The sequence below is a fragment of the Cottoperca gobio genome, unplaced genomic scaffold (assembly GCF_900634415.1).
Source record: "Cottoperca gobio unplaced genomic scaffold, fCotGob3.1 fCotGob3_254arrow_ctg1, whole genome shotgun sequence".
Lineage (NCBI taxonomy): Eukaryota > Metazoa > Chordata > Actinopteri > Perciformes > Bovichtidae > Cottoperca > Cottoperca gobio.
The window spans coordinates 78,475-92,500 of NW_021166876.1; the positions used below are offsets into that span (position 1 = coordinate 78,475).

Here is a 14,026-nt window from a genome sequence, read left to right on the forward strand (position 1 = left end):
AGGGTTAAAGCAGTGCTAGATAACAATGGTGGTCACACAAAATATTGACACTTTGGGCACAATTTAGACATGTTCACTATGGGGTGTACTCACTTTTGTTGCCAGCTGTTTAGACATTAACAGCTGTGTACTGAGTAATTTTCAAAGGACAATAAATCTATACTGTTATTCAAGCAGCACACTGACTACTTTAAGTTATATCAAAGTTTCAGTAGGATAATGTTATCCCCTGAAAGGATATAACAGAATATTTGCAAAAATCTAAAGGGTGTACTCACTTTTGAGATATACTGTATATGGATATATATAGATATACATACATATATATAATTATTTAGAAAACATAAATGACAAACAAATCCTTCTGATGTTTTTTCCAACTTTCAGAAACAAAATTTGCCAAATTATAAGCATTAAAATTAAATAACATTTAAATTCCGTCGGAAAAAGTTAAACAATGTTTTGATTTCCAACGACAACTTTTGATATTTCTATTCAATGCTTTACTTAATGTGATGTTTTTTAATTTAAATGTCTTCATTTGGGGGCTTTTCCAAGCAAATACTGACATATGTGATTATTAGCGATTAATCAGATTAATTAATCAGGATATCATATAATAAATAGATTTTAAAAGTGTAATCCAGAAACTTTACTTTGATCTAAAAACACTGCGGTCTTTAAGGTTGACTGTAAATTAATCAGTTTTAATCTGAAAATCCAAAAAGATAACTTTGTGGAGGTCGCCGGCGAGAGCATCAACTCCTTGTTGTCGGACATCTTTGTTCCTTCTCTTTGAAGACAGACTTTAAAATGTCCTTTATCCCTCGTGCAGTAATATTCTTAATTTATGCAAAATGTAAATTCACATTTTCTCTTTGCTCTGCTTCTGTGTTGTGCTCCTCCATCACATCTCTGTGCTGAGCTGATGTTTCCTCTGTAGGTGAGTCAGCACCATCTAGTGTACAGAGAAGAAAAGTACATCACCTGCTCTGAGCTCTGCTACACGTTACACTGGTTTTATGATTCACGCTTGTAACCATGAGTTACTTCCTCATTCCATCAGCCACTCAGAAAACGTGATTTGGTGAAGTCCCGCCTTCAGCTGAACTTCATTGAAAGATCAGGACACGTGTGTGAGAGAGAAAGAGAAAGCATGTGCTCGTGTGATAGCAACAGGATCAGTAGCATTACAAAGTTGACAGAGTACAAACTAAAGTATCTACTGTGAAGTAAATTACTCCTGATTGTATTAATCCACACTGGAAAGACTATCATATGTATTTGTCTACCTCAATCAATATGTACTTCTGCACTATGAATATATTTCTGCACTGAGTGTATTACAAACATAATAGGGACACTTCCCCTTTAAGAGAACAGGTCAACAAACCATCACTTCCTGACTGCTGACGGAGGAACGTGTTGGCGCCAACTGGGACCAATGAGGAGAAAGTCAACGCCCTCACCAGGTATTTAGGGACCAATGAGGAGAAGGTTAACGCCTTCACCATGTATTTAGGGACCAATGAGGAGAAGGTTAACACCTTCACCAGGTATTTAGGGACCAATGAGGAGAAGGTTAACACCTTCACCATGTATACAGCCACATGTTTTACGACTCTTTGGACACACTTGAGCGGAGCTGTCAGACAGGAAGCTGGGGTTCTTTGAGCCATGCAGTCTGTGGAGACGGCGATGTGATTGTGTCCTCAGCTGAGAGTATTTTCTATGTTTGACTTATCACGTTAATAAATATATCGATTGAACTAGAAGATGCTGTTTTGATTCGACATTCAAGCTCCGAGTTCTTCAACTTTTCCCACCATTACTACTGCAGACCGGATAAAGATATCTAAGGAAGAACCAACAGGGAAGTCTTCCTGGTCCATCTATCTTGGTAAGATGACGTATGCTAACGTTGCTGCTGTGTGGTGTGTGGTGTGTGTGTTGCCTGCATGTTTATTGAGTGTGTGGACATCATAGATATAAAACAACACGTGATGTTTTCTAATGACTTTCCACTGGACTGGTCCACATGGCCGCCATCTTTCCTGGGTCCAGTCTTAGACTTTGTGAAATTGAACCTGTGATGAAAGAGGCTGATGTTGTCATTAAAATGTTTGTATTTAGTTTTTATTCAAAGTAATAAGTGTGAGTAATATACTATAATGTATACTATATACATTGTATCATATATATTCCTTTTAGCTGTTAACCTTTACTTATTATTACTTTTCATGACTTTACCTTCTGTCGTATAGACTAAAACAACTTTAATCATTAACAGTATACCACTTCAGTACATCTGGAGTTTCTCTCAGACCGGTTTCTTATCCTTGTTTCAGGCAGCTGCTAACTGAGATCGTTACTACAAAACATATCCCACACGCTCCATCCTTTGAGACCCAAGGACGTTGTGAGCAGAACTGCAATAGTGAGAATAGGAATCAATAACTCAAATGTGTTTGTAATGCTATTATAAACGATTACAATAAACTCATAAGGTTTTTATTAATGTTCTTAAGCAGTCTATAAACTGTAACCAAGTTTCTTATAAATGCTTATTATCAAACCATAAACATTGCATTTAGCTGACGCTTTTGCTGTAACTCAATCTAAATGAGTGTCATGTTAAGTGTTTCAAATTCAGAAAAGTAGCCTAATTGTTCTTTGAGGTAAAGATTTTCTTTTGGTATCTTCTAGATCTTGTCAGAGAAGACGGATGGAGAGTTATGCAGAGATCCTCTTAGCCATTTTGAAGAAGTTGAAAGAGGAAGAATTTAAGACATTCAAGTGGTACCTGGGGAATTGCTGGGACCTAAAAGACGTCCCAGTAATCTCAAAGAGTCTACTGGAGAATGCTGAAAGGATGGACATAGTGGATGAGATGGTTCAGACCTACTATACAGACACTATGACTGTGGCCAGATATGTTTTAAAAAAGATGTCAAGGAATTATCTGGTGGCGGAATTATCAAAGGTTATATCCGAATCTACAGGTAAGTGATTTTAAAAGGTGACATGACAAAGGCACCAGGAGTGCAGATAATGAATTTGCCTTCCTAATATCAAGAACGATCCCTCGGACAATCGCCCTCGTAGCATGAGGGGCTTGACTTTCTAACTTCAGCTGTAAAACCTTAACTAACAGTTGAACTGGTATCTCAGGGAGCTGCTAGGGCTTTCAGGATCACAATTAAGTATTTTAAAACATTTGGCTGTATAGCGTCAAGGGACTTCAACCTATTCTCTCTCTCTCTCTCAGCTTTTCAGCAGATGGAATATATAGAAAAATGTAAAGCTCAGTAGAGAATGATGTGATTATAGCATACCTCAATTATTTCTGTGGTTAAAGTTATTGTCTGTAAAGAATTAAACTTGTAAGATATATTGAAGGTCATACAATATTATGATGAGCATGTAGTAAAATACAACAATTAGGTTAATCCAAGGAAAATATTCTACCATGAAGTTTCACTTCTCACATTGACAGGAGCACAATCAGCCAATCAGATCCCTCTTGCAGCAGCCAATCCGATCCTTCTTGCAGCAGCCAATGAGTTCCCTCCTGAAGCAGCCCATCAGATCCCTCCTGAAGCAGCCAATCAGATCCCTCCTGAGTGTGTGGACATGGTGACAGAGGTCAGAGGGTTCACTGACCCACAGAAGGAGGAGTACTTCAGGAAGAGATTCAGAGATGAGAAGCTGGTCGATACAATCATCTCCCACATCAAGACATCACGAAGCCTCCACATCATGTGCCACATCCCAGTCTTCTGCTCGATCACCGCTACAGTTCTGGGGGAGGTGTTGAAGACCGGAGAGGGAGGACAGCTGCCCAAGACCCTGACTGAGATGTACATCCACTTCCTGGTGGTTCAGTCCAAAGTGAAGAACGTCAAGTATGAAGGAGGAGCTGAGACAGATCCACACTGGAGTCCAGAGAGCAGGAAGATGATCGAGTCTCTGGGAAAACTGGCTTTTGAGCAGCTGCAGAAAGGCAACCTATTGAATGAATCCGACCTGACGGAGGGTGGCATCGATATCAGAGCAGCCTCAGTGTTCACACAGATTGTTAGAGAGTACCAGGAGGAGGCGTTCTGCTTAGTGAATCTGAGTGTTCAGGAGTTTTTGGCTGCTCTTCATGTCCATCTGACATTCATCAACTCTGGTGTCAATCTGATAGCAGAAGAACAAACAACCTCCCAGTTTTCTAAACAATCAAGAGACAAACCTAAACTAACTCCTCTTCACCAGAGTGCTGTGGACAAGGCCTTACAGAGTCCAAATGGACACCTGGACTTGTTCCTCCGCTTCCTCCTTGGTCTTTCACTATACAACAGTCAGAAACTCCTTCAAGGCCTGCTGAAACTGTCTAAGCTCTCAAAGACCAATCAGAAAACAGTGAATTACATCAAGAAGAAGATCACTGAGATTTCCTGTGCAGACCAAAGCATCAACCTGTTCCGCTGTCTGAATGAACTGAATGATTGTTCTCTTGAGGTGGACATCCAACAGCACCTGGTATCAGGAAGTCTCTCCACAGATCAACTGTCTCCTGCTCAGTGGTCAGCTCTGGTCTTCATCTTACTGTCATCAGGAAAAGATCTGGATGTGTTTGACCTGAAGAAATACTGTGCTTCAGAGGAGGCTCTTCTGAGGCTTCTGCCAGTGGTCAAAGCCTCCAACAAAGCTCTGTAGGTGGATGGGTCACTATCAGTAGCTAGCAGCTGTTGCAGTATTTCGTTTTTATATATACAGGAATAATATACGTTTGTGTTTAATAAATGAGAAATTCAACATTTGTGTTTGTTTCACCAATTCTTCAGGCTGAGTGGCTGTAACCTCTCAGAGAGAAGCTGTGAAGCTCTGTCCTCAGTTCTCAGCTGCCAGTCCTCTAGTCTGAGAGAGCTGGACCTGAGTAACAACAACCTGCAGGATTCAGGAGTGAAGCTGCTGTCTGCTGGACTGGAGAGTCCAATCTGTACACTGGAAATTCTCAGGTTTGTGTAAAGCTGTTTTAAAGCATGGCCCACTGAGCTCTTTTGTTTCATATATTAATTATTAAATTGGCTGACTAAAATTCCTTTTTAGGCTCAGCGGCTGTGACCTCTCAGAGAGAAGCTGTGAAGTTCTGTCCTCAGTTCTCAGCTCTCAGTCCTCTAGTCTGAGAGAGCTGGACCTGAGTAACAACAACCTGCTGGATTCAGGAGTGAAGCTGCTGTCTGCTGGACTGGATAGTCCACACTGTACACTGGAATCTCTCAGGTTGGGATGCAGATTATAACACTGCTTAACATTCAAAGTAATGTCAGTGAAGGTATCACAACGTGTTAGCTTTTCCTGTTTACATGATTTTGTAACCAGCTAGACAATACAACAGACTTTACATATGTGGCTGCGACATACAGTATTATGTGTTATTAACAATTTATTAAATGTTTATATACCCTTATAAATGCTAATGCTAATAATAATAACTTTATTAGTAGAGCACCTTTCATACAAGAATTGCAGCCCAAAGTGCTTCACAGCAGAAACATAACAATTAGTACAAGATTATACAGAATAAGAGCATTTACAGTACAATAATCACAGTGTTGATGTAATGAGTCTGAAGTACCATTATAACAATAGCAGAATTATAATAGTATAAAATAACATTGGCACACCATTCTTGTAAATATTTTAAACTATCAGGGCCATATTTTGAAAGTATGAGATCAACAATGGGCCCCTGTGGCCCTTCAACTGGTTTACTCCCTTTGCTACCCATTATTTACGTTTACAGTGTCGACCTCTTTATTGACCTTTTAACGTATAAAACACAGACGTCTCCGTGAGTCCACATTCTTTTGGAAAAATCTTGGTTAAAGCCCGCTTCATAAACAAACCCCTGTTTGTTGAGTTTTATGAAACCTATCGGTTAAAGACAGTTCTTCTCCAATATATTCTTTAATTGTTCACTTTTCCACTAATTGTGTAAAGAACATGTAAACACATTTAGCAGAGAAACTTCCTCTTGTTCCCGTGGTAACACCGTCTATCTGATCTCAAGTTTTTCAAAAATACACACTGAAAATGTATCCTAGTTACCTTTACACATTCAATGTTACACCAGCAATAATTCACCATTAAAAGGATAAGATAAAAAGATATGAGATATGAAATATCACCATTAAAAGGCTAAAGTAAAGAGATATAAAATATCACTATTAAAAGGCTAAATCAAATCAAATCAAATCAAATTTATTTGTATAGCCCAATATCACAAATTATACATTTGTCTCAGTGTGCTTTACAGACTGTACAGGATACGACATCCTCTGTCCTTAGACCCTCTGTCCTTAGACCCTCGCATCGCACAAGGAAAAACTTCCTAAAAGAAACCCCAAAGAGAAGAGATATAAAATATCACTATTAAAAGGGTAAAGTAAAGAGATATAAAATATCACCATTAAAAGGCTAAAGTAAAGATATGAAATATCACTATTAAAAGGTTAAAGTAAAGAAATACTAAAGTAAAAAGATATGCTTTAACTTTTGAAGATATTGAGCGAGCTTGCCTCCCTAATGTCTGCAGGTAAAGTGTTCCATAGCTTTGGTGCATAATTGCTAAAGGCTTGCATCCCCAATTTTCTTTTGGATGTTTCTGGGAACATTTAATAAACCAGTAGTGGATGATCGTAATGTTCTTGGGGGCACATAGTTGATTAGAGAGTTGGCAGTGTAACTTGGTGCGGTTCCGTTTAGGGCTTTGTATACAAGAAGGAGGACCTTAAAGTCTAAAAGTTAGTGGAAGCCAGTGTAGAGCGGCTAACACTGGACTGATGTGGTCTCTCCTCTTGGTTCTAGTCAGCAGCCTCGCTGCAGCGTTTTGGATGAGCTGAAGTCTCTCCGTTGTTTTGTTTGGAAGGCCGGTAAAGAGTGCATTACAGTAATCGAGTCGGCTTGAGATGAAAGCATGGATTAGTTCCTCAGCATCCTTTTGATTTAGCTATAGTTCTAAGGTGGAAGAATGATGTTTTTGTCACCTTGTTTATGTGGGATTTAAAGCTTAGATCTGAGTCTATGATAACACCAAGACTTGTGACTTCAGGTTTAATCAAAGGAGTAAGTTTCCCCATGTCATTCAGCATCATCTCTCTTTTTGTTACAGGCAGGTGATGATGGAGTTAACATAAATAGGGAGACTTCAAGTAAAGAGTTACCCTGAACTAATAATAGGGGCCATGATGAAACTCACGTTATGACAATTAACTTCAAACTAAAATTTTCAAAACCTCTTACAGAACAAGAGAAGTGTCTTGTTAAAAACCATAGCTTTTTGTATTACTGATCTGCGCATGTGTTTGGCTTGAAGCTACAGTTTACTGCTGTAATATGCTGTAATAATACATGAATGTATAAACTGTTTATCTTTAAACTTCACTGTATGGGGCTTTCCTCTGAATACTACTGGTTTCATAGAAGTAGTGTTACCAACCTTGAGTACCAAAGACTTCTAAGAGTCTGCAGCCAGTTTCAGGTGATTTTATGAAACTAACAGAACTAAAATACTAAGCAGACTATGTTTATACATGTGCAGCCTGTCAGGCTGTCTGGTCACAAAGGAAGGCTGTGCTGCTCTGGCCTCAGCTTTGAGGTCCTCCCGTCTGAGAGAGCTGGACCTCAGCTACAACCATCCAGGAGACTTTTGTTGGTCACAGGAAAAGATGCGAGCCTTACCTAAGATCTGGTGAGCTCAACTCACTTCCCACTGAGGAAGATTATTAAATGTTTCTGTTTCTACTGTGTGATTAGACCACAGATGTCTGTGTTTCTTCCTCCAGTATGGATCACTGTGGAATTCAAAGACTGAAACCTGGCGTTAGGAAGTGTAAGTGTGGATTCATTTTGACAGCTATTTAGAAATTAAAACTTAATATACACTTATATACTAACAAGTAAAACAATTAACACTTCAATTGGATGTCTTGTTCTTTCCACCAGACTCCTGTGAACTCACACTGGTCCCACACACAGCACACAGAAACCTCAAAGTGTCTGACAGCAATGGAAAGGTCACACGGATGAAAAAGGAGCTGAAATATCCTGATCATCCAGACAGATTTGACAACTGGAAACAGCTGCTGTGTAGAAACGGTCTGACTGGTCGCTGTTACTGGGAGGTGGAGTGGACAGGACTGGTTCATGTAGCAGTGACTTACAGAGGAATCGGAAGGAAAGGAAAGGGATTTGACTGCAGGTTTGGAAGGAATGATCAGTCCTGGTGTCTGAACTGCTCCGAAAATGGTTTCACTGTGTTGCACGATAACAAAAGCACAGACGTGCGTCTCCAATCGTCCTCTGGTAGAGTAGCAGTGTATGTGGATTGTCCTGCTGGCTCTCTGTCCTTCTACAGAGTCTCCTCTGACACACTGATCCACCTCCACACCTTCAGCACCACCTTCACTGAACCTCTTTATCCTGGGTTTGGCATCTTGATGCCTGGTTCCTCTGTGTCTCTGTGTCGTATGTAGCAGGGGTCTTCAATGAAGGGGGGGGGGGTGCTGTCGGAGTTATGTGCAAGGGGGTGGGGGTTGCTGTCAGAGGGGGGGATTGTGAATGTAGATAAAGCAAAAAAAGAATTCTATATATATTTTTTGCACAAACAGTTTTGCGACCCCCCCCCCCCCCCCTGCAGTACCTCCACGGACCCCCTGGGAGTCACGGACCCCCTGTTGAAGACCTATGGTCTGTGGGATGCAGAGTCTCTCCTGAGAAACATTTAAACTGTTGACCTACGACAGCCGCTGAAAGGACTACTGAATGTTCACACTGATTCTTTTCTATCCTCAGTGGTAGTCGGTATGAAGTCCTCTACAAAAGCGTTTCCCGCCGCCCTCGTCAAGGCGTGTCTCCCCCCCCCCCCCACTCATAAAACTCCTCCCTGACTTCTGGTTGCCTCCACTGCCGCAGTCACCCCCATACTCAAACAACCTGGATTTGACCCAACCATTTCCAATTCCTGTGAAATGTACTGTAGAGCAGTGGTTTTCAACCACTAGTGTGCCGTGAGAGATCGTCACGTGTGCCGTGGGAAATTATCCAACTTTTTAAAATATGGTTTAAACTTTTTTATCAATTTTCTCTGACAGCATTCGTACCGGAGCTCCGACATCACCCCCAGCTGCTGCAAGAGGGATGTTTTGTTTCTGTACCTAGATTTTAGTTGAATTTGATATAGTGTGTGTGTGTGTGTGTGTGTGTGTGTCCGGTAAAATACAGAATAGAATTCAAAATCCTTCTCCTGACTTACAAATCAATTAAAGGTCAGGCTCCAGCATATCTTAAAGATCTCATAGTACCTTATAAACCAACTAGAGCATTACGCTCCCAGACTGCAGGGTTACTTGTGGTTCCTAGAGTCTCTAAGAGTACAATGGGAGCCAGAGCCTTCAGCTATCAAGCTCCTCTCCAGTGGAACCAGCTTCCAGTTTGTGTTCGGGAGGCAGACACACTCTCCACATTTAAGAGTAGGCTAAAGACTTTCCTTTTTGATAAAGCTTATAGTTAGGGCTGGCTCAGGTTTGCCCTGGATCAGCCCCTAGTTATGCTGCTATAGGCTTAGACTGCCGGGGGACACCTCCCTGCTCTCTTCCTTCTCTCCCTCTCTCTTCTTCTCCCTCTCTTCTTCTCCCTCTCTATCTCTATGCATTTATGTAAATGTATGTTACTAACTCACCATCCGGGGTATCATCCCCGGAGTGTCTGTCTCTCATGTGGCAGGTTGCCACTGATAAAGTTTACGTCAGGATCATGAATCGTGACAGCGCCTGCTGACCTGGTCCTGCTGGACACCGGGAAGCCTTATTGACATTTTCCTGAATTCATCCAAACTTTCTATTTCTTTTTTTTTTCCAACACAACATAATTTCTGTCAAATGTTGTATTTGTACTATGTTGTTTATCCTGTACACACGACATCTATTGCACGTCTGTCCGTCCTGGGAGAGGGATCCCTCCTCAGTTGCTCTCCCTGAGGTTTCTTCCATTTTTTTCCCTTTAATTTTGGGGTTTCTTTTAGGAAGTTTTTCCTTGTGCGATGCGAGGGTCTAAGGACAGAGGATGTTGTAACCTGTACAGTCTGTAAAGCACACTGAGACAAATGTATAGTTTGTGATATTGGGCTATACAAATAAATTTGATTTGATTTTGATTTGATTACTGCAAACCTCTACTATACTAGAATTCTGAATACTTCAACCGTTACTAGCTATATGGTACTTTTGTTTATAGTTAAGTTAATTATTAATTAGATTTCCTAATTCATATAGTTTTTTCCTAAAGTTGGTGCCCCATTTAGGTTACTCAATGTAAATAAAGTCACACTAATAATTATATTTAATATAATTCTTTTTAATAATGACTTATTTCTCCTAATAGCTACTGCACTTACACCATTGTAGTGACATGTTATTGTCAACCCCCTATTTATGATTGTATTAATATTAATAGTTTTGTTTATAAAATAATTGTCATTAATATTAGTCAATAACCACGTTTTTCTCATACCAAAACTCAACATCTAGAAAAGAGGATCACTTATTTTTACTCTTTCTGGTGTGATATGTGTGATTGGCTAGAATAACAAATATTTTCTCTTTCCCATTCTACCAGAAATAATATTACATTTGGAGGATAAGAAAACTGAATTTCTGTTTAATACATTATTTATTTCAGTTTATGAGAACTAGCACAGTACAGCAAAGCCCTGAAGAACAGCCTGTGAAAAGGAAAACCGCTAAAAGAAATCTACTGAACATTGTTAATAAAAGACAAACAAAAATTAAATTGCTAGAGGGTTTAAAAATGTTTGTCTTTTATGAATTATAGTATACTTCTGTTTACATGTGTGTGTGTTCTCTAGTGATCACTTATCATTTGCCTTATAATGTTTTACATTTTCTACTTTTTAATAATAATAAAGAATTTTAAAAAAGGTTCCCTGTATTGTTGTACATCCGGGTCACAAACATCACTTCCTGTGTGAAGAAACAACTTAACGCGACGTAAACAAACCGCGCACGTGCACCATAGTTCCGGATCTTAACGGTTGTTTCGGTGCGGGCGGAGGAGACACGCTTAGCATGGTGAAGTGTTCCGTCTCTGGGTGTCCGAGCAGCATGGTGACCGGTAACCGGGGGTCTTTAATCGACCACGGAAGAGGTTCTTCAACTTCTCCAGAAACCCGGCTCGGGTCAAGGTACGGACTAACACAACTAACCCGGGCTAAAATGAATGTAACCCGGATGTTTTCTTCTCTTTCTACCGTAGCGATGCTAACCACCACTGGTTGTCGGCGTGTGTTAGCCTAGCATCGGTCCCACAGTCCCGGATGTTTCCCTTAGAAAAGTGTGAGCGGCGCGTTAATGGAGGTTAGTTAAAGAGCTTACGACACGCTGTCCGTTCGTGTTAGTGGGCCTATGATGGAGGTTGCATTTTATTGTGAAATGTGCCACATATATATCTTTTATTACTGATGTATTTTTAATAAATCACGATTTTAACCGCATAAAAAAGTTGTCTGCTATCAACAGTCGGTCGCCGCGCCGGAAACAGCCTCTTCGGTGATGTCCGATGATGACGTCATGAATGGAACACAGCCGCCATTGTTTGTCTGCGTTGAAGCGTCCAGCAAAGACTGCTGTCATTTATTATGATAAAGAATGGACAACAATAGATCGCCAAGAATAATTGGCAAGCGATGTGTTGTGTGGGGATGTGGGGCCGTCTCCAAATCTGGCTATGGGATGTTTCTGTGGCCAAAAGATGATCAAATATCGCGTTTATGGACAAGACAAGTGCGTCGAACGAGAGCACACTTTGCTGGACCAGGAAAACCGGGGTCGATGAAGCCGACGATTTGTGGGCAGCACTTTGAGAGGTCGTGTTTCGAACAATCCACTATGCTCGCCAAGGAAATGGGATTCAAGAAGAACTTTAAACTGAACGCAGATGCTGTGCCGACAATACTGCCGAGACCCCCGCCGAGTCCTCCCCCAAAGAGAAGACGCAATGCATTCCCCAAAAGGGAGCGAGCGAAGGTAAGCCGTGCTACTGTTTCATTGTTACAAGCATAAAGCCATCATCAGCCTAGGTTTTTAAATGTCTTGTTTTGTCACTTTAATATGATATAAAACAGAAAAGAAGGAAATCTCCAGATTTGAGCCTGAAAACAACATTTAAAGAAAACCTTACTTTTATTTTTCAATCGATCTTTATATTTATTTTCCCAATAAATGATCGGTGTCTCGCGGCGTTGTTCAGGTGTGGCTGACAGCGCTGAGGGAGCAGCAGCAGGACGCCACAGAGCAGCAGTTCGCCTGTGAAGACCACTTCCTGCCAGAGGACATCTCCACCAACAGGGTCAACGGGGACGCCAGTCCCATCGTGCCCCTCTACCTGGACGGGCTGCTGGGCCCGGTCAGCCCCCGGGGAGCCGAGTCCTCCAAGGAAGAGGAAGAAGAAGAAAGTGGAGGTGATGCTCCTCCTGCAGCAGATCCACCACAGCAGGTGTGACGTCTCCTCGCCTCGTAGGATTGTTAGTTTATTTAATCTGTAAAACTTTAGTTTCTCACAAAGATTTGTGTACGTCTGCTGCGCACATCATTAAATACATACATAAAGAAGGAAGACGAGTTCAATGTCCTCCAGATCTAATTTAATTCACGCAATGGTGATGAAACGTCTCAGGAGACGAGCGGAGCACAAACAGGAAAACTCATTTAAAATGAAAAGTTTCAGAAATTATGAAACTATATTATGAAAGACTATAAGACCAAGCAGCTCATAAACATAATGTTTATTGTTAAGAGATGCTGGAACGTAACTGTTTAGGAAAACGTACGACACTTCCTGTTTCTGCCTCAAGCTACGCCGGGTTGGGTCCTTGTATTTGGGCCTGGAAAGTCCTTGAAAGGGGCTTGACTTAGTTTAAGAAGTTGAGCGACCCATGGACACGTCGAGTACATGAAACGGCTCTGATCCTTAAATCTGTCGTCTGTAATCGTCCCTTGGACTTGCTCCGCTTCCTCTTTCTGATTTTCCAGAATCCAGGTGGAGGTTTGGAGAATCTTCCAGAGGCCGAGCGGACCAGGTGTGTGACAGTCTTTAATATTTCATGTTAAATGTGTAAATAAAACAAGCCCACCAGCCTCTCGTGTTTAAACATTGTGTGTTTGTATCGTCTGTATGAAAAGTTGCAGTTAAACTCAATAAATAAATCTGTATGTGTGAGTTCTCCACTCGTCCCTTCACACCTGCTCCATGAACGACCTGAGCAAAGTGTTTTTCTCGTCTGCATTATCTTTCCAGATGTGATGTTGCAGCAGGTTTTGTGTCCCTCCCCAGTGCTTCGCTGCGACAGAGGAAACGACCGAACACCCGAAGACGAGGTGAGCGTGGACGAGGACGTGTTCTTCAGCGGCAAAGTAATCAGGGAGCGTTTATTAGTTCCTCTCAACGTGTTAATATAATATAAACCGCCGACATCGAGCACGTTGATGTAATAATCAGAATCTGTTTGAGCGTCTTCGTGTTGATTAAACCTCTGAAGCGCGTCTTGTATTCAGAAGAGTCTCTGGGGCGGCTGACTCAGCGCTTCCTGGAGCTGCTGCTGGCGACTCCGGACGGCGCTCTGGACCTCAGGGACGTGGCGGTGAGCCTGCAGACGCAAAAGCGGCGAGTGTACGAAATCACACACGTCCTGAGCAGCCTCAACCTCCTTCAGAAGGATTCCACCAACTGGGTCAAGTGGATGTGAGTCACTCCCTTGTGGCGCGGTTTCTATTTAGTTCTCCCCTCTCCTTTCTTCCTGTGTGTGTGTGTGTGTGTGTGTGTGTGTGTGTGTGTGTCAGCTGCGAAGCCCCGCCCTTCGCAAAACGGAGCGAAGGAGAGAATGTGAATGAGCAAAGGAGACAGTACTGAAACTTGCACATTAATGAGAGTTAATTAATGTGTGTGTATATGTGTATATATA

General features: G+C 41.5%; 2 protein-coding genes across 9 annotated transcripts in view; both read left to right on the forward strand.

The window, feature by feature from the left end:
* Positions 1–1,699: 1,699 nt before the first annotated feature.
* Positions 1,700–8,525, forward strand: LOC115005102 (protein NLRC3-like). Its single transcript, XM_029426903.1, has 9 exons — positions 1,700–1,900; positions 2,349–2,437; positions 2,707–3,002; positions 3,497–4,700; positions 4,833–5,006; positions 5,098–5,271; positions 7,592–7,741; positions 7,836–7,882; positions 7,996–8,525. Exons 3-9 carry the CDS (start codon positions 2,726–2,728, stop codon positions 8,523–8,525), a joined length of 2,556 nt encoding a protein of 851 aa, XP_029282763.1. The 5' UTR covers positions 1,700–1,900; positions 2,349–2,437; positions 2,707–2,725.
* A 2,517-nt stretch (positions 8,526–11,042) lies between these two features.
* LOC115005108 (transcription factor E2F6-like) overlaps positions 11,043–14,026 on the forward strand; it is an 8,661-nt gene continuing 5,677 nt past the window's right edge. For 2 of the 8 annotated variants that reach the window (XR_003831923.1, XM_029426911.1), the window contains exons 1-5: positions 11,043–12,092; positions 12,316–12,561; positions 13,098–13,144; positions 13,363–13,478; positions 13,620–13,806. Coding sequence is in view for 7 of the 8 variants with exons in the window: in XM_029426911.1 (XP_029282771.1) it covers positions 11,715–12,092; positions 12,316–12,561; positions 13,098–13,144; positions 13,363–13,478; positions 13,620–13,806 (974 nt within the window). In the remaining variant the exon portion in view is untranslated. The remainder of the gene's footprint in view (positions 12,093–12,315; positions 12,562–13,097; positions 13,145–13,362; positions 13,479–13,619; positions 13,807–14,026) is intronic. The other 6 variants (XM_029426910.1, XM_029426909.1, XM_029426912.1 and 3 more) reach the window with 6 other exon arrangements.

Bases quoted from the DNA above. Each gene is read 5' to 3' on its own strand.
- LOC115005102 (XM_029426903.1), top strand. From the start codon at position 2,726: ATGGAGAGTTATGCAGAGATCCTCTTAGCCATTTTGAAGAAGTTGAAA. The intron at 3,003-3,496 runs GTAAGTGATTTT...TCACATTGACAG, and splicing joins GGTTATATCCGAATCTACAG to GAGCACAATCAGCCAATCAG. The intron at 7,883-7,995 runs GTAAGTGTGGAT...TCTTTCCACCAG, and splicing joins GAAACCTGGCGTTAGGAAGT to ACTCCTGTGAACTCACACTG.